The sequence below is a fragment of the Typopeltis vanoorti genome, chromosome 14 (assembly GCF_054136105.1).
Source record: "Typopeltis vanoorti isolate ZY-2024b chromosome 14, IOZ_Tvanoo_1.0, whole genome shotgun sequence".
Lineage (NCBI taxonomy): Eukaryota > Metazoa > Arthropoda > Arachnida > Uropygi > Thelyphonidae > Typopeltis > Typopeltis vanoorti.
Window position 1 is genome coordinate 71,410,441 of NC_143562.1, and position 20,989 is coordinate 71,431,429.

General features: G+C 34.1%; 1 protein-coding gene across 1 annotated transcript; it reads left to right on the forward strand.

The window, feature by feature from the left end:
- Positions 1-1,200: 1,200 nt before the first annotated feature.
- Positions 1,201-13,453, forward strand: LOC150099622 (uncharacterized). Its single transcript, XM_090404093.1, has 6 exons — positions 1,201-1,353; positions 4,447-4,502; positions 7,117-7,224; positions 8,155-8,187; positions 10,364-10,399; positions 13,093-13,453. The coding sequence occupies exons 1-6, from the start codon at positions 1,233-1,235 to the stop codon at positions 13,138-13,140; spliced, it is 402 nt and encodes a 133-aa protein (XP_090260219.1). The 5' UTR covers positions 1,201-1,232; the 3' UTR covers positions 13,141-13,453.
- The last annotated feature ends 7,536 nt before the right edge of the window (positions 13,454-20,989 follow it).

The following is a 20,989-nucleotide window of genomic DNA, read 5'->3' on the forward strand; positions in this document are numbered from 1 at the left end:
ACCATACTAGTGAAGTGACTATGAGCAATGTGGTTTCACGTTGCCTTCCTTGTCGTACTATATCCTATTGCTGTACCCTGTGTGTTCACGTACCTGGTTTGCCTGTTTATGGGATGAAAAACCCTAGGATAAGTTTGTAAAACACCCTACTGTCCACGCCCAAGACCGGCTAAATTGGCTACGGTTGAAAAAGAATCTCAAGCTCCTCACGTCTCCGACATGAATCGAACCTAGGACAATCCTTCCCCAGGCAATGGTTGCGAAGAGCATAGCTACTAGGCTAACCGCGCGGACACATGAAATATAAGAACATATAAATACTTCAAATATTATCAATGAACGTAAATGTAAAGATAAAGTAACAGTACAGTATGAATAAATGTACAGTAATAAAGAGTAAATGTACAATATGAATAAAGAGTTAAAAATAAAGGAAATATATCCCAGGATTTCCCTTGGAAATGAATAAAATATTGTAAGCAGAGTAGATGTTTCAACCGTTACACAATTGTTAAAAAAACTGGATCCCACTATCCTGTAAACTTACAAATACATTAAACTGCTGGAATTATGTGTATAATTTAAAGAATAACATCAGATGCCTTTCGTATTACATGTATTTTTTTTAATTTATGCACTTCTCTGCATAAATGAAAAAAATAATAATTACAGCGATGCATATTACTAATACTGAATATATCTTAACCGTCATTCACTATAAACCTACAGAAAAACCGATAAATTAATGTACCTTGAAATGTCTGCAGGAGTTTTGCTGATTATATAAAAGTTTTCATTAGTTAATGATTGCAAAAAATTTTATCACCACTGGTATACACGAACATTATTTCCTGCAAACAATTTGATAAGGTTTTCAACTGTAAATCAGTAAATGAAAAAAAAAAAAAACAGAAAAAAAATTTATCAAGGAAGTCTGATTTAATTAAAAGTAAAAATGGCAGGAAACACATGGTTATTTCATGCACTTTTAAAGCAATTTAGTAAGTTGTGAAGCTGTAAGTCAGTATCTGAAAAAAAATACCAGGAAGCAAACCACACGGAAATGATTAGGATAATTAATTCGACGAAACCTTTTTTTTCGATTTAATTAAAAGCAAAGAAAAAACGACAGGAAATACGTAATTATTCCTCTCCCTTTTAACATATATCCTACATAATAATCAACCATTTTCATTACGAACTCCGTTTAAACTCTCCTTCTGCTAGCAAAAATGCAAGCTCAACTTTCCCTATTCGTATTTTTGTTGTTCCCTGTGTTCTGTTGGACATTTGCATTTCCTCAAGAAGATGAAAATAATCAAATTTCAAAAGGATCAGAGGATGTTATTTGCCGTAAGTATATATTATCTATCGTTTCGCAATTATAACTGTGTGTGATATTAACACCGCGAGTAGTCACATGTATTATTTCACTCATATGCGCGTATATATAACGGACGTTTCAGTTCTCATTCTCTGAGTAAGCGTCCATGACATTTCTAATTCATCTTCTTCCTAATACTAGTGGTATCAAAAAACTGTGCTGATGCTAACTTCGTCAAATCAGCACAGAGAAGTTCAGTAATCCTGATATATTCCCTCATGGTCAGTACCCAACCAAACCATTAATATGATAAGAATTCTGTGTAAATGAACAACAGATATCAAACTTGATATGAGAATTTTTCCTCGTGTGATTTTTCCAAGTTCTTATCTGGATTGTTTGCGTCATACATAGGAGAGCCAAATTATAGTATATTAAGTATTTGAAATCTTGTTAAGAAAGGTAAATAAATGAATTTATAAAAACCGCAGATTTTATCTTTAGTTGTTTTATTAATATTTATTGCATAGATAAACGTGGAAGATAGAAGAAAGTAGAAAGTAGAGGAACGTACTGCGCATCAGTACTGTGAGAGAAGTGAAGATGAGGAATGAGAAAGAAGAAATCTACTCATATTTTCTTAAGGAGCTGGCGGCTGTAGTAGATGGGGAATGTTTAATGATGAAGACAGTTTCAGAGGACAGAGATAGATTGAATAAACGAAGAAGAGGTGAGGTTGATTCGGGTCGTTTCCAGTAGTACTAACAAGTGAATCTGGAAATAACTTGTTTAATAATCCAAAAGTATGTGGAGAATGATGGTCACCAATTCAGTGGGGGGCAATATCCCTGTAAATGTCTATAGAAGCGAATAGACATAAAACAGCGAATTGGTGTAACCGAGATGGAAATCAGTCCAGGAGGAAGATCATTTACGAAACATAAGGTTTTTCAAACCAGAGAGAGAGAGAGAGAGAGAGAGAGAGAAAGGGTAAGTTATTCAAATCCTTGCCGAAAACGAGATTATAATAAGGTCATTTCTTGCAGGAGGAACTCGTTTGCGAATTTAAAAACAGAACATATTATAAAAAGAAGCATCGATCACCCAAGATAAGAATTCTTATTATTACGTCACACCTCCAGGGAGTTTAAAGACTTATTGAAGGAAGGCATCTACTCCAGAATTCTCTGTCTCCATCACTCAATCCAACAACTACAACGAGTCGAAACTACACCAACGCCTTCTACCGCCCTACACAAATATTTCAAAGACAATTACAAACATTCATGTCCACGATGGGATTCGAACCCGCAGTTGTTTGGCAGGACAACGGATGCGCTAGCAACTGGGCCAAGGAGATCGGTTAAGGAATAATAATAAGCAGAATATTGGTGGTAGCATTGTGCAGTTAAAGAAATAGAAAATTTCGCAGAACACATTAATGCGATGAATCCAAAAACACTTAGTTATCTTTGAATTAAGAAAGTAGATCACTCCTATACTTCGATGTTTCGTGATATTTCAAATCATTATGAATTCGCTTATAAAATTCATCTGGGAAGGAGAAGTAGATGGACATAAACCTCTCTGTGAGACAGCAGTAACGTAGAACCATAAACACACAGTTATTTTGTGGTCATGCTTAGAAAATACTGCAAAGTGTTACCATACCTTACCACGAAGGACAATATAAAAACTGCTATTCCTCTGCACAAGAACGTTTAGAACCGAAGCTAACAACGTGGATTTCCATGGTAGGACCAGGCGAAGCCCCATATTACCCCAACCAACATTCACCATCGACTTAAGTGGTGCAAAGAGCATGCACTGTACACTGGGACGTGGAAGCTATGTAATAGAGAAAAAATTCAGTTGGCACCCTCTACCGAACAGATGGACGGGTGCAGGAGTGGCAGATGTCCGGAGAAGGTCCCTTTCCAGAGTGCATAACCACAGCTTTGAAATTAGGAAGCCGTGCCATGATGTTAAGGACAGGGTTTCCTGGTTTAGCCTGGGACTTCTGTTTGTGGTCGCACGAGCACCGAACTCCCAGAGTATCTCAACACTCTGGACAATGCAATGCTTCCTACGTTGTACGAGGTGACCATTATAGTAAAATGCACTGTCTCATCAGGCTGCTGCTGTTACTGCATGTTTTATGGACAAGAACGTCACCACACTTGGCTGGCCTTCACAGACCATTGATCTCAACCCTATTTAACATTTGTGGGATGAAATGGAGTGTCGGTTCAAGTCACGTTCAAGTCGGTTCAAGTCTGCACCCCAACATTCCATTACCTGATTGCATGCCTACAGGAAACATGGTCCAAATTTAACATGGACCTTTGTTTCAATGCTATCCGTTTACTTCTTTCCGAGAAGCTTAATATTATATACAATTAGCGCTCATACATGACGACAAGTAAGGACCGATCGATATATAATATTCTTACTTCGCGATTTAGCAAATTTGCTTCATATAAATCTCCTTAATTATTCAAGAAGATAGGAAAAGCGCCAATTTAAACCGGAAGTACATAAAATGCAACTGACCTTCGAAGAATGATCGTGGATACTTTTTGATCTGCAAAGTCCATAGACTGAATAGAATGCGCTAATATTTTGACGATGTAAGAAACACATTAATACGATAAGAAAGCATTATGAGTGAAGTTTTCAAGTCGTTGTTGGCTGTAAGACAAGGACTGCACATAAAATCTAATGGCTATGAAAATTTATTTCACAAGTACATGGCTTTCTGAGGCTACGCTCGTAAATCCATTGAAGAAGCAAATAATGGACGCTTGTGACATTTTCATAAGAATTCACTATGCACAGAAAGTTTCAACATATTAGCATATGTACAAAAGTAAGTTTCGCTTCAGGTATTTATGACTGCTTGATCATAAATACTTGAAGGTTTGATCACAGCTAACAAAAGTATAATGACTATTGCTATTACACTTTAACTGAAACTATTCTGATTAAAAACTTTCATGCTATTATTTTTTATTTGCTGTTTTTACCATATACTTTTATCCATCGAGCTCAGCGACCTTAATAATATTAGCATTGAAATATTTTTGAAAACGTCTTTAGAAATTAGACTTTAATATTTTTAGGTACCCCCGAAACAATAACATCAACAGTAGGGTGCCTAAATATAATTGGTGGAGAGGTAAGTAGAAGATTTTTGATAGCTATCTAAAATTAATATATAAGTATATTCTTTTTCTTCTCCTTCCTATAAAATCATCAGCTGACACTCCTCACATAATTCCTTCAGTGGATTTTGAAATGTGCTTTGTATACTCATGCTTTTTTATTTATTTATTTTTTGTGACATCTATTTTTTATCATATGCGTCTTAACTTTTTTGACATTTTAGAATAAATCCCTCATGGAAAGGCCTTCCTTGAAATGGGTTCAATTTTTTCTTCCCTCCATTTACAATGAATTGAACAGTGCGTTAATACGTCCAATCTCTTTAAACTCCTATTCCCATATTACATTTACGTAGCTGTTCTGAGGATTTATGTTGAAGTTTTGGAATAAAATAACGGTAGATGTAGTGGGTGTAGTTGCGGTTAGAATGACCTTTAAGGCAGACAGAGTTGTAGATTAGTGTCCTCCCTCGATGAGTCTTTGGACTCCCTGGTAGTGTTATATAATAATAATAATAATAATAATCAGAAAGGGATTAAATCATTTAATAACTGAATTAAACATTTACAACCTGACGTATTGCTATTTCAAGCTAGCATTTATAGTAATTTTTATTCAGTAAGAAACAAACTTATTGAACAAAAATTAAAATGACCTCAGGAACGATGACAGTCACGTGTAAAAATGGAGAGCGGTGACATTCTGTGATTACTGCTGACAGGTGAACAGGAGAGTGAGCCAAAATTTAGGAAGGAATTCCCATCCATTGTCGGTTCCCATTCTTTAGTTTCTGTAGCATATTCAGCGGTTTCCAGGTTTTATAATATGATCTGAGTATCTGCCTTGATTTTTTACGCCTGATGAAATGTTCGTTACCCAGAACATGTGCTATATCGTTTTTTTTTTTTTTTGGTTGTCCACATTTATTTATTTACTTATTCATATGCAGCTTGCTCCCTTTTTCCCCTCGTCCCTATTCGGGCGAGTTGAGCCCCCTCATGGGGAGTTAAATATTTATGGCTGTAGATTCGTGTGTTGACAGGTTTGCCTGCTTACGGGATGAAAATCCGCAGATAAACTCGGGGGGGGGGGGAAAACCTGCTGTCCGCGCACAAGACCGGCTAACTTGGCTATGTCTGAGGAAAATCCTTAAGCTCCTCTCGTCGGCAACGGGAATCGAACCCAAGACACTCCATCCCCAGGCATATGGTTGGGAAATGCATAGCCACAAGGCTAACCGCGCGGACGATGTCCACATTGAATATATTTTTATGTACATTTCTAATTACTATTGTACACATTATATTCGTCCCGTCTGGCCCGAGTATTGGATGAGTCGATTACGACTCTTAATTTTTCAGGGCTTGCACTATGAGCATTTATGAAAATAACTATTGAGAGCTTGTTTGCAGATCACTCAGGGTTTGCATTATGAGCCCCAAGCATATATTTTAGTTAATTCTTTGGGTTTTGGTACAATGCTGCTTCTTTTGCGATGTATATTCTTAATCCAGCTTATTTTTTCTGGTTCATTTCTTCATTTCGAAACAGACTTCCCTGTTTTAAATCTTAAAAAAAACTTCGCATTAAAACTTATTCAACTGTCGGCTTAAAGTTTATGAAATTTATCATTACTTTTTTGAACAGTATCATTTTAAGTTATGCATTCATGAAATCGATTTTTGGAATTTCATTACTAAGAACTAAGTCAATTATGCGATTATTGAATTATTCATGATGGATAGTGTTTACTTTCTATTGCCCAATTCTCACTGTAACGATTAACGTCGACACTCCAATAAAATTAATTAAATTCCGAAATTTTTTTTTTTTTTGTTATTTCAGAGTGATCTGCAAAGAAGTTCCTACTAGTTATTATAATAAATTCTCATTACGCAACCCCTGATAAACCACTGTCTGGTAAAATTGGTCCCGTTTTGGTTCTGTCTATAACTGATAACTGCGTATAACTTAAAAAGACTTTCCACACGTCTAGAAGAGCAACATTTGTCCTTTCATACGATTAACCTGGTGTTCTCTTGATACAAATGACAGACCTCGTGGTACGAAACACCGAAGACTTGATTGCACCTTATCTTTACATTATAGGAAGTCTGCAGTAACGAAAAGCTAGTCTAGTGGGAATGGAAAGTCAGTTTTGATTTCTTCGATTTCGATGAATAGTTAGCTATCTCGCTGCATCTCACTATTTTATGTTGAAGAGAAAAAACAGATTCATTCACACCTCCCCTACTTCCGAATGTTGAACGTATTATTGCAACATGAACGTTCAAATTTTGTTGTCATGCTTTAGGGAAAGAATCGCTTTTCCAGATCGTTTTCAACGTGTGTTGATGTCCTACAGATGCCCTTACATACTATTGGATAAATAATATTAGTTCAGCTAATCACTGAAGATAAGTCAATTCACATTTATATTTTGTTAATATTTGCGTAAATGATGAAAGCAAGAATATATATGTGAATTGACTTCACATACATATGTGCATACCTATGTTGTTTGCTAATATTAGTTTTAGATGTATTTCATATAGATGTCTAGTTTCGTATATTATACTGTGTTATAACTGAAAACGTCATCCACTATTAATGCGCTTTTCTTTTAGATGCGTGATATAATTCACGACTGCATATCAATTCACCTTCCCCAAGAGGAAAATCCACTTTTAGCATTCCTTAGTAGCTACTGCAAGGACGAAGATGCCGGAATACAGGTAAATTTAATACACAGCTACTGCATTTTAAAATATACATATAAATAAAATACAGCGTACTACAATTTAGATTTTATTACAGTTTATTCCATTTTCAATTTATTCAGTCAGTATACTTCCCAAGAAATCGATAAATCTTACATATATTCTGCAACGTACCAAGTAGATGAATTATTAATTGCAAAATAATAAACTGATTTTTTTGTTTGAAAAGGCCAATGCTTATAAGATATTATAACTAGAAAATTCTATCCATAAGATGCATTTTCTACGCATTTCACCGATAGTTTTTATTTATTTATTTAATATGTTATTTCATTAATACTTCTTACATATATTTGTAATTTGAATTCTTGCATCATGAGCTATTGGCAAATAAGTGCAATTTTTCTACATAAATTATGGTATTATCTCCGTCAATTTAATGCAACGTTTTATATTGAAGAGTAGATATTGAGATTTACAACATGGAGGATGTGAAGACTCATTAAAATAAAAGTTATTGAAATACGTTATAATAGATGACAAAATGATATTGTGAACGTACAATTATGACTCGTATAATTATTTGGATTTTAAATTAACGGCAAAAGCAACTCAATATATGAGGCCAGTGTATTATACATGTTAATTATGTTTGTACGTAATGCTCGTTTGTTTGTTTTGAGGTAGAAAAAGTTTTGTCCCTCAAACGTTATGTTTCTCGAATAGGAAAAACTCTTTCACCACCATATGAGACTGATTAACTCACCTTTAGTTGAAAAGTCCGCTAAGGTTCTTCGCGTATTAAGAAGGGATCAACCCTGGTTTTTTTTCGAGTACATAAATACAAATAAACAAATATATACATATATTGAATATAAATTTGATTTCAACAATGAATGATTATAAGCAATTTCTGAACATTTTTTTTCTTCTAATTCAATTTAGATTATTTCCTGCGGAGACCAGAGACTTGACTATGTAAGTATTCTTCATTCCTTATTCAGAAATAGGTTTCATTTTTAACGAAATATTAATAAATTGTATTTAGCATAATGTCCGGAATGGCTTAAATTTAAATAGAGAGAAATATGAATTTTTTTAATATATCAGGTTTTAAATGACGCATTTACTATTAAATAAACTATTAAATAAACTGTCTTCGAGAGCTATTTTTTTAAAGTACATTTTAGAGAAATGATTTGTTTCCTTAAAACGTCAATCATAATTTATTTGTTGCTCTCTTTGCCTTGGTCTTCGCATAGCAGATATCACTCGATATGCAGTTTCAGCATCTTTCTTTGGTATTTATTGGGTTTGGAATTAACAACGACAGAATTACTGTGGAATTGCTTTGGTTTTCTGCTAACATGAATTTAGTATATTAAGATTTGTTGATCGATTTTTGATGATAAGAAAGGGGTATTTTTCTCATATTGTTAGAGAGTTTAATGCTTCTTTGAAATCAGCAGAGAATGTTTCTTAAGTTAATTATTGGTGATTAAATCTAAAGTTGTTCTCGCTGTCTTCTTTCATGTGAACTGATCTTAGATTTGCAGTTAGTCAATCATTCTGGGAAAAAGCATCTTAAATGCTCTGTTGTACTTCTTTGGACATATCATTCTACATGTGTAAGCTACTCTGAAATACAATTCTCAATTGTTTAGTGTTTTTCTTACAATTATTTGTTAACTGTAGGATATGCTTTTGTTTTTATTAGTTCTGTTCCGTTATAATTATCTTTACACGATTACCAATGGTTTGACGTGAGCTTCACCCCATAAACCGTTCCTATCTTTCATCATATATTTTAATATTTTTACCTTTTAATCTCAAGTCATTATATTCTTTTGTAATTTTTTACTTTTTTACATTCTAATTTTTAATCAATAATGTTTAATTTTTATATTTTACAAGATTTAAAGTGTTTTACTAATAATATACTATCATTCGTTATCGGATTTATTCTTTTCTTTTCATAGTGTCCTCCTAGTATATTTGTGCTCTAAACTCTTTTATTTACACCAGTTTTTGATTTTAAAATTCAGTGGACCTCTAGCATATTAATTTATCTATCACAATTATCATACTAATTCATCACCATTTTAATTCATCACCGATCTCCACTTAAAATTTCAATGATAGTTATTTTCTAAAGTACAAGAAAGGTAGACAATACATATGAAAGCTTCATTACATTTTAATTTTAATTTTAATTATAAAGTAGAGTTGCAGTCAAAATACACATTCTCATTTATAATGCTATTTAATAGAAGCTTTGCTTATCTCTTTATATCAGTACCCAACATTTTTCATTGTGCTTTATATAGAATGAAATCGTTCTATATAAAGTATTTGGTAATAAAATAAAATAGTGTTCACTTTCATGATGTTTTGACTGGCGTAATGGTGTCCTTAAAATATCATTGCTTCTTATTGTGATGCCAGTGATATGATATAATGCATTATATGAAGGGGGGGGGAGTAGAATGAAATGTACTCAATCAGTTTAATAAAACCAATAAAAGGAAGTGTTGCGCTAATGAGCCCAATAATGATATTCTATATATGACTTATAACTAAACTGTTCTCGGCCATACTCTCATCTTTGATTAGTCGTCGTCTTTCTCTATACACCTTTTCCATTACTGAGGTAGTGATGATGCTGGAGTAGAGTTCAGATGCTGGAGGTCTTCAAGAATAGCTGAATTCAGCTTATTTTCGTCCGCCAAAAAGAGTGTTTGTAAGAATGCTTCCATCATACGACAAAATTGGTGTACTCGGCGATAGGTGATTCGGGCTATTGGCGAGAAGGAATGATCAATCCAGACAGATGTTTCAATTTTATGTCTAATACGCAGTCTGTGTAGAGCCTAAATTTGGAAATCTTCGAATCTCTGTTAAATATATAACACTTAAAGAATTAGAGAAATAAAGAAGAACGACTGGTGTTTGATGTATAAATTCAAAGATTCTCATGACACTAAACCAGATTAAATGAAAATATTTGGAAACCATTTTGGTTTACTTCGTATATAACTTAGTCTAGAATTAAAATATTGGTGAGGTGATATGTTTAGCCTATTTAATTTCAAAATGAGAAGCAAATCATGGTTCTTAAATAAACATTATTTGATAATGTTGTTATAAATTTCAGAATCCACTAATTAGAGAAGAGCAAAAAGAATACTTCGTAAGTACTCGTTTTAATCATTCTCCTAAGATAGCATCAATATCTCTGTACTTAAGCAATCTTCACTTTTATTATAGAATATTGTCCTTATAATACTCGGCCACTCCAAATGACGTATCTGCTTCTAATGGAGGATAACTCTCAGTAATGGAACTGCCACTTTTAATTCTTCCTCTTTATTCCTCTACTTTGAGCTACTCCACTGATTTTTTTTTCCTATCCTATTTTACAAAGTAACATCACTGGTATCAAAGCACGTTTGCCGTGTTTCGGTTGTATTGCGATAACAGGACATAAGAAGAATTTTGATTATGGATCTCAAAGTTTCGCCTTACAAAGTAATGCAAAAACCATGATTAATGATTAGATCGCTTGCTGACAGGGATCAGTGGTATCGCAGTAAGTCTACTATCCCATTGTTTCAGAACAATGCCTAAGGGGTTCTGCTTGCTCGTATATAAACCTTTCGAAGTAATCCTGGTTTCAATTCACAGTGCTTTTATTTAATGTCCAAAGTGTGGCCATCCGAAATATAAATGCAACACATTCAGCCAAACCGCTGTCAGCGAAGCAGAGTTCTATAATACAGATTTGCAGGCAGCAACAAAGATAAAAAAAAACGTGATCGTCTATCAGTTACCGCAATCAGTGCCAAAGCTGAGTGATGAGATTCGAGAAATTGTGAGTATGAATAATAATATTTGTGTATTCTAGAACGCGATATATTAACAGACTTCCATATTCAAGATTTGAGGAATATCGTATTCTTTTCATTGACATTTACTTTCTATCCGACTCTCTTAATTTTGTTTGAGTACATGATGCCAACCATTTCACCGAGAAGGGGGTGTGTTTCGTACAGAAATGACTTACCTTTAGTGTATCACAGTTAGCCAAGGAGAATTCAATCAAAAAATGACTTCCTTCCATGATGGGAAAGAAGTCATTTTGTTACTTCCGGGTGCCTCTTAGCTATGCCCTAAAAATAAAATATCCTTCCAGAGTAGGAAGGTCTGCATATATTGATGGCATCACAATTTATCCTTCTTTTAATAGAAACGGACGTCTCATACATGACCATCAGTCTAACTGCATTTTTAATACTCTCAAAACCAAACACTCTGATGTGATTTAGACTTTTTAGTTTAAAGCTTCATTTAGATCTGTTTTGGTATTTTTGAATATCTGCTTGCCATTCGAATTGCGCTTGTATACTTGAAAGAATTCGCTAACAAATATATATATAACGATCTACACTAATTAAGTTCTTTATAGATCATCTCGAGTCCTATGTACAATCTACTTTGGGTGCGTCATAATATTCCACAACGATTGCATAAAATTAAGATCCTTAATTTTGATGATCGGTTGTGTTTGGAATTTCAGCGACCTTGAGATTATGGTTTTCGAGACTTTAGACATAGTCATTATGCCATCTCACGATTTTCGCAGATTCCGGTTGTGAGTCCTATTTAGATGATCTGTCCTGTCCTGGTTTGCGCTCACGCGTAGACCAAGACTTTTTACCGTGTAGGCAATCGGAACCGAAATTCTACGGAATAGGTTGTTTACTCCTTATTCCTGGAGTTATCCTATGCCTGTAGAAGAGTGTGTGTTCACGAGGCCAGTTTGCTTGCTTCCGGGAGGAAATATCCCACATAAACTGGGGAGAAAAACCCTCCTCTCCACGCCGAAGACCGACTAACTTGGCTGTATCTGAGAAGGATCCTAATCTCCTCACGTCTTCCACGGGAATCGAACGCAGGACTCTCCATTCCCAGACATATGGTTGCGAAGCGCAAAGCCGCGGACATAGATGTTACACACAATGAATATTAGAAAGTTTAGTAATCAATGTCCTTCATCTTTTCCAAGAGGACTGAACATTACACGAGATTAATCGTGAAATTAAGCTTTAGCACTCTCTTCAACTTGAAGGTAATATAGATGAATAATAAAGAGTAATTTAAATATTAAAATTAAATATAATTTCCTACTAAAGATCCATCGTTCCTTCTATAGTGAACTAAAATGAATCTTAAAATATTTTAATTTTGCCATAGAGTTTCTGAGCATATAGATTTCGGCATAGGTGTAATATTTGTTTATGCGAAAGACACAATCTGTTTCCTTTAACCTGTACTTTTCTCTCTTATTAATGCACTAATTAGATCAACTGTTTCCCTACTCTTATGCTTGTCAGTAATGAGGGAAAACCTAATAGAGAGAAAACGCAGTATCCAATATCAGGGAGATCATTGACCATAGTGTCATATAATTACTAAGTAAATTTATTTTGGGAACTTAATTTGGTGTTATGAATATTTAGATGTTGTGCTTTGTCCTTTTACGGTTTCTTCCTTTATTTCTCAATCTGACCCGTCCTGATGTAGGTGGATATGATTCATATTCCTTTACTGCTGTTCTTGCAGTATTAGAAACTATTAATAATCTCTGAGATTTCAGGAATTATTGAGATAATTGAAGATCTAAAAAGATTTGAAGCAAGATATTTGAATCATACCTCGCTATAGCATTATTTAATTAATTGGTAAATATAACTGTATTTCAGTTGAATATAAAAATGAAAACATTAATAAAAAATAAGGATTTCTTCCTTTCTTTTCACCTATGAATTTATTTTGCTTTTTTTTTGCTCTTGTTAACCAATTTTCTTAATTATATCTCTTAAGGAGTGCATTATTCAGCTTCGAAACAGCTTATCAACACCAAATATCTAATATCCAACGGACGACGACATTGAACTTCAGAACGCAAACTGAGATTAAAAAGAGCGACGAAGTTCTGTTAATATTTTCTTAAATAAAGTTATAGAGACAAAATATGTATTGTGATCTATACTCTGTAATAGCATATTGTAACAGGTAATATATATTTGTAAGTCAGACTTTAAATGTGTATTTGTGTCGTCTATAAAGATTCATATGTTCAGGAAGGCAATACGGTGAAGGAGATGGATAACAAGACGATTTTTAAAGAGAAATATTTGATGAAAATCAATATGTTATATGAATAAAAATAATTAATAATAAATTCAATCTTGTCTGCTTTTCCGTTAATATGAAGTAAGCACATCACATTGAGAGAAAAAAATTAATCCAAACGTCATGTGATGATATTGATTGAATTTAGAAACCTGTCCATATGTTATCAATAGCAAAGTGAAACAACACAGATAGCCAAGAAGAAAGTTCACGAAACTCGTGAAATTTCTTATCAAATTAACAAAACAAAATCAGCTATAACAGGAAATTACATTAAGCATTGGTAATGTTGCTAGTGTAAGATGATTTCAACTCTTCATCATTAAAATGTTAATCAGTAAATCTCTTCAATTACTACTCCAATAAATCTTATAGCAAATATGCACGATGTCTAATACAAACTATAAATTTGCTGCAACTTACCAATGTACGTAGACTGTTCAATAAGTAATGACTATATTTATACAGAAAAGATTATCTTTAATCGACATCATTTACATGGTCTTTTTCGAAGTAACTACCGTGAGACGCGATGCATTTGTCCCAACGCTGCGTCCACTTCTTAAACACATGTGAAAGTCCGTTTTTTGAGAGTTCTTTCAAAATCGCCTCCGCAGCTTTTACACATACTTTGTTGCTTTCGAAATGGCGGCCTCTTAGTGGTTTCTTGAGCTGAGGAAACAGCCAGAAATCGCACGGTGCGAGATCAGGACTGTATGGAGGGTGTGGTAGGATATCTGTGTTGTTCTTCTGCAAAACACCCACTACACAACCAGCAATATGTGGCTTTGCATTATCGTGGTGCAATAAGAAGCCATTCTTAAGCAATGGACGCTTCCTTTTGACGTGCTTGATGATAATCGCTGCTGTGTTGATCAATGTCTCTGTGATGGACGTTGAAGGTCTTCCCTCACGTTCAAGATCTTCCACATTTTGCTTTCCTTCCTTAAACGTTTTATGCCAGCAAAAAACACTTTCCCTCGACAATGCTTTATCGTGGAGAGCTTCGCGTATCATGTTAAAAATGTCCCATGCCGATGTTTGCAAACGTACACAAAATTTAATCGCATAACGCTGTTCCAAGGCCGCTTCCATTTCAACGACTGGTCTTCCCTCGTAGGAGCGCCGAAACAAACTTGCGTTTAGTCACGTACACTGTGGCACATCAGCCCGTATACGCCATCTATCAACCTCTTTTGTTAATACAAACAGTAGCATTTCTTTATTCCACAGAAATTAATATTATGATAAGTGGTTTCGCAACAGTAAAATTGGTCTTATTACTTATTGAACAGCCCTCGTAGATTATATAATGAAAAGATTGCACAGCCATCAAGATTGCTTTGTGACCAACAGATGACATTTTCAGTGCTAATCTCTTTACGTCAGCTCCTCTTTTCTCATACATCTATTTTAAGAGTAAGAAACGAATCATAAAAAAGTGGCAGCGCAAATAAAACACGACAGTGCGTTTGATCATATATTATCTTAGAGATACTAGTTTCTTTTTTTCTGCAGATTCCATCCACTCGAATGCATTAACAGCATCAGTTACAGCTATGATGGGAGAACTTTATTGATGTTTATAGACATTTATTGACTTTTTTAAGATATGCAGGATTTAATCGTTTTGAAATTCCTCTTGAAGATGGCTTATTCAGAGGACAGAGGTATATGGAATTGAAAAGGAGGAGGAGAAGCGATTTACATACGTGTATGTTCGGTGTCCAGCACCTCTTTTTCTGTACAAATGCATAGCAAAGGGGTGCTGGACATCTGCTGTACTTGATTTAGCAAGTGCAACAGAGAGCCGAGGAATAGTGGTCGGCAGCTCAGTGGAGTGATTACCATTTAATTGCCTATAAAACAGCCATTGTTCTGAATGCCTGTGAGGTAGATGTTGAAATAAATCCGTAATAGAGAGAGGATCAATGAGCTATTGATCTGATGTATTTATGCTTCGACAGACTAGAGGTACTCGTGAACAATTTTGATCAATGACAGGTGATCGAGTCAGATAGATATTAATGAGAGTAAAGGTAGGCGAGATTATACGCATGTACATAAAACACGAATGTCGAAATGTGTTTTTGTAAGGATTAAGCAGCATTGGCTCATGCTGCAGGTTTATTCAAAGTCTGTGAAAAGGCATTTATTATTGAACAACGAAGCATATCATTTTAATTTCAAAATCGAACTAGTAGAACTCTAAAGAACAGTTGAGGAGTTATTTGTTTTCGATGGTACAGCAGGTACTCTGCATGCTCCTACATTGAAAATCTGATATGCAAATCCCTAAATGAATGGGTATTTCTTTCTCTAGTAAAATTATTCAGTCACGAATTCTACGAGTGTAATGATCTGCTTAATAATCAGCAGAGAATAAAGTTTCTCATGAATACAAGTGCTGTCTCCCTCGGTTTGATTGATTTGTTCTGTTTCGTCATATTCTGGAAAGCGAGTTCTCACCTAAAATTCTCCCTTCCTCGCATTCGTCTTATTTTTCCCTCTTTCTTTTCTCTTTCTCTTCTTTTCTCCATCCCATATCTTCTATGTCTCCCTCAATCTCTGTCTTTTTCTTGCTCTCTCCCGCACTAAATCACTTATTCACTCTCTCTCTCTCTCTCTCTCTCTCTCTCTCTCTCATTCTATCCACCTCTCCATCTCTCTTCAATCTCTCAATTTTTCTCTCTCTGTGTCTGACTAGTCACAATTCATTTAATGTAGCATTCATACCGAAGACTGATGTAGTACAATTCTCTGCATGCAATTCCTCCATTACCAAACATGCCAATGTCTAGAGAGTCCAGATAAGGAAACGTTTTTAATGATATAAATAAGGACTCTATAATATAAACAATACGTTTTGTTTTTGCTAAAATCCTTGACAGGCTTCTGTAATGAAAATTACCTGAAATTGTCAAGTTTAAATTCAGACTAAATCAAGAACAGGAACAAGAAGATATTGTTTACATCCAAATAATTAATATAAAGATCAGTGTATATTATTAATCAGCAGAGAGTAGTTTCTCATGAATACAAGTGCTGTCTCCCTCAGTTTGATTTATTTATTCTGTTTCCTCATATTCTGGAAAGTGAGTTCTCACCTAAAATCCTCCCTTCCTCGCATTCGTCTTATTTTTCCCTCTATCTTTCTCTCTTTCTCTTCTTTTCTCCATCACCTATCTTCTATCTCTCCCTCAATCTCTGTCTTACATTCTCTCTGTTTTCCTTTCTCATTTTAACTCTCTTATTCCATCTCTCTTTTTCTGTCTCTCTCTCTCTCTCTCTCTCTGTCATTATCTTGCTCTCTCCACCACTCAATCACTTATTCACTCTCTCTCTCATTCTCTCTCCCTGCCCTTCCTCTCTCATTCTATCCATCTATCTATCTCTCTTCAATCTCTCAATTTCTCTCTCTCTCTCTCTGACTAGAAACAATTTATTTGATGTAGCATTCATCCCGAAGACTGTAGTACAATTCTCCACATGCATTTCCTCCATTACCATACATGCCAATATCTAGAGAGAGAGAGAGTCCAGATAATGAAATGTTATTAATGATATATATAAGGACTCTATAATATAGACAATAATTTTTGTTTTTGCTAAAATCCTTGACAGGCTTTCATAATGAAACTTACCTGAAATTTTTCAATCCTGTTACTTGCAAGTTATGTTAATACAATCTGTTTTGACAAATATTTAATTAAATTGTCTCTATTTAATTTAAATAATATAGAAGATATCGTTTAAATCAAGAACAGGAACAAAAAGATATTGTTTACATCCAAATAATATATATATATATATCAGTGTATATATACTGGAAACATAACCAAAGATTTCAATGCACAAAAATATGTATATTGGTTTAAGAAAATAAAAATATATGCTTTAATATTTCAACAGTAAACATTTCCCAATGGGCACAGATTTTTCTGTGCTAAGATTTTTCTGATGATGTCACAAAGTAGGGCGACATCGAGAAAGATATTAAAATATCATATGAGAGAATGTTATATTTTGCAGGCTAAACTAACCGATAAGGGGCAAGACTAGAGTGTACCTTCAGTTTAGTTCAGTTCATTTCATTCCAGGTCCTCTTGTGTTGTGGTGTGTGTCTGGTAGAGTAATATAATGTGTGAGCCGCAAGTGGGAAAATCTGCGGCAACGATGGAACGATATCCTCTGTTATCTGCAGTGTTGTGTGGATTATGAAGTTAACATCGGAGACTGTATTGTTCTCAAATTCAAAGATCGTTAATTTATCGATGAAACAGAGAGGGTGTAGGTAGAGTTTTCTCTTTGACCTGTGAAGTAGCTGAGCGATTTTTGCCCAAAATGCATGATAATGACGATCTCTACTGCTTACAGAAAGTGACATACTAGCTATCCCTATTATTAATAGGGATAGCTAGTAGGTTGTAGCAACTCATCTCCACTGTTCAAAATTAGACTTTCAAGATTTTATTCGGTTCGATAAAGAGTCTTAATTTTGTTACATTTACGAAGACTATAAGAAGATCATTTGTGTATATTTCATGACAAAGGAATACATGGAATCTTTAGGCAGACATCGTTTACTTTCACGACTAATACTGAATCAGATGTGCTGAGCCGTTCTTCCATTGAGGTAGGATCTAAAGTTACGATTACGTGACTAGCTATTTCGATGTAGTTAACCAAAAGCAGTGAGTAAAGGGCAATTTTTATCATAACGCCATGAAGAGTAAGTAGAGTAAATTTTTTTTATTTATTTTTATTGGAAATGTGAAGAGTGTAAACTAAACCATGTGAAATAATTCTAGGTAATTAAATGTTCGAATTATTCTCTGTGAATATACTTGTAAATAGTATTTCAGTAAAATAAAATGTGCATTTGTAAACTTAAATGAACTATATATATATATATATTTCTCTCCCCAAAACTCAGTTTTTTCATCCCGATAAACTCAATTAAATCGACCGTTAAATCCACGCTATTTACAGTCAGTAAGCATAGTGTTAGGATTAGGAACCACAAGATTGCGGCACTTTTCAATCGCATGTCTTCACTGATAACATTTATAAGCGGATACTGATAGTAAGGCGATAACGTGATAGTCTTGGCCAAGCTATCTCTGATTGGCTACCAGTGAATATTGAAATGCCCCTCAGTCTCCGAGAGTTAGATGGGTTAAATGGCCTCAACTACTCCTATATGAGAATGAGAGGAATTAGATGATTTTTAAGCATATAAAGATTATTGAAAACAGCGATTTCTGTTAAATTATGCGCATACAAAAATATTTGTTATTGAAAATTTACAAATCCTAGTGGTTGCACTTGATTTACAAATCCTAGTATTCAAGTGGTTGCACTTGATATTTGGAAGCGATCATCACGCAGAAATCCTTTGTAATTTTTTTATGATATCCTCTAAATCAAAATGTGGATTATCTGTGACATTCCTGGTGAAAATAATATAGTGTTAGCTCCCAAACGAAATGATATCATTCAAAATAAATTGAATAATTAAGTAATAAAGAAATACCCAGAACAGCTTGGAAGACTGCCATTGCTTCTTGTTGATCTGCAAGTGAATAAGAAAAATGGAATGAAATTAACATTAGAAAAATTTACAGGATAAATAACTAAAGTATTATGTTCATTTTTTATTACTTTTTAAAATATGTTTCAAATACCTCTCGTATATCCGAATGAACGTCGCCACCCATTCCATTAACAAGTAATAAAAGTAATAGAAATGTATTTTCTAAATTTGGAAATAGATGTTCAAGGCAAGCATGAAGAACATCTCGTACGTGAAAAAACTGCTAATAAATAAATTATATACATTTGCTTAGAATAATGTATTATCTAAAAAAAAGAGATAGTTTCGTTACAGTTTTCACATACAGCAATCCCTCGATTAATGCAACTTTAGTGGGTTTTAAAGGCGCATTAATCGAAACGCGCTAATCGAATACATTAACCTATGGGAAAAAGTATAATTCGTTCTTATATTTCTTTTATGAACCTTGATTTTTTTTAATAAAAGAATTAAGATATGTCTCAGGGCTTGTTAAAGGAAAACCATGAAGCTGAACGACAATAAAACATATTCAGAATATCATTATGAATATTCAGAATATAAATTTATTATTCTACTTCTTAACAAAGAATTGAACTAAGTAGTTTGGGAGTATTTTGTTTCTTCTTTTCATACAACGGAAGGTATAGCCCTATTGCCTCTTTTACTACTTCTGAGAATTTTACTGCTTAACTCTTCATCAGAGTCATCCTCTAAGCATTGCGGCTTAAACACTTCGATTTTACGAAAGTATTTTCAAACTTTTGCTGTGAAATTTCTTTGCGATGACAGTGATAGATTACATTTTCTTCATTGCATCTAAATTTAGCAGGTCGGAATAATTCAATTTCTCGTAATGATATTTAATTAACTTAGATTCATTTGAAAAGCATCTAAAATCATTTGCACAATGTTAAAGAATGTGCTTCCAAACGGCTCGCATATTGCTGGCAGTAATTTCATTCGACTTTGCGACTTTATAACCAGGCTTAGATTTCCCTGATTTGGTCAGAAAAGTCTTGGAAGGCATTCGCTTCCAAATAATGGCCGGTTTCATCGATAATAAATATTTATTGGTCATAATATCCCCCTCCCCCCACTTCTTTCACAATTTTCGTCAAAATTTGTAAATAATTTGCGGCCACCTCTTTATCTGCACTTGCAGCTTCCCATGTAATTAGAACATTATATAGGCTATTTCTCTTTTTGAGACACTGAAACCAACAAGCACTAGCGTGGAATTCTTCTTCTTCTTCTGTTTCACAATGGATAGCCATTTCTTTCAAGGCTGCAAATACACTTAATGCTTTCGATTTAATAAGGTCGGTGTAGCTGAATACAGTATCGGTGCATGTAGAAAGAAGTATCTCTAATTCAATCATTATAATACTTTGATTTCTAGTGCATGAATGATGAACTTTGAAATAGTCTTACCTTTCTCTTTGTATTATTCAGCAACTTTGTTTAAAATAGTTGATTTACCCGTTTTTTGTTTTCTTGTCGTATCTTTGATGTGTACTCGCCTTGTTCATTTTTCTTTATTATTTCAAGAATTTTTCCCCAATGGGATTACTTTTCAAATAATTTTCACACTTGCTCTTTTTTGCTCACTAATTCTTTTACTCACAGTGAAAGGCTGGATAAATACTTTAAAATAAAAAAGTAACGAAAACAATTCAGGAGTCACGAGATACGATCAGCAAAATTCTGCATAATTAGCAGAAAACATAAGTTTTGACGATAAATTCATAACATGGAAACACGGTGGTATGCTATTAAAAAATTACTTCGTAAAATGTTTTAAATCAGTTGTTAAATTACTTCATCCTCGTGAGTGATTTTTTAAAATATTTAACCATAAAAATGTGTAGATGGATTTTTTTTTTAAATCGGTTACATTTATTTTTAAGATGTGTGTAGGCGCACTAATCGAATTTAGGTGTAGAAAAAAATGACGAACTAATTAAAAACGCACTAATCGGAGACGCATTAATCGAGGGATTGCTGTAT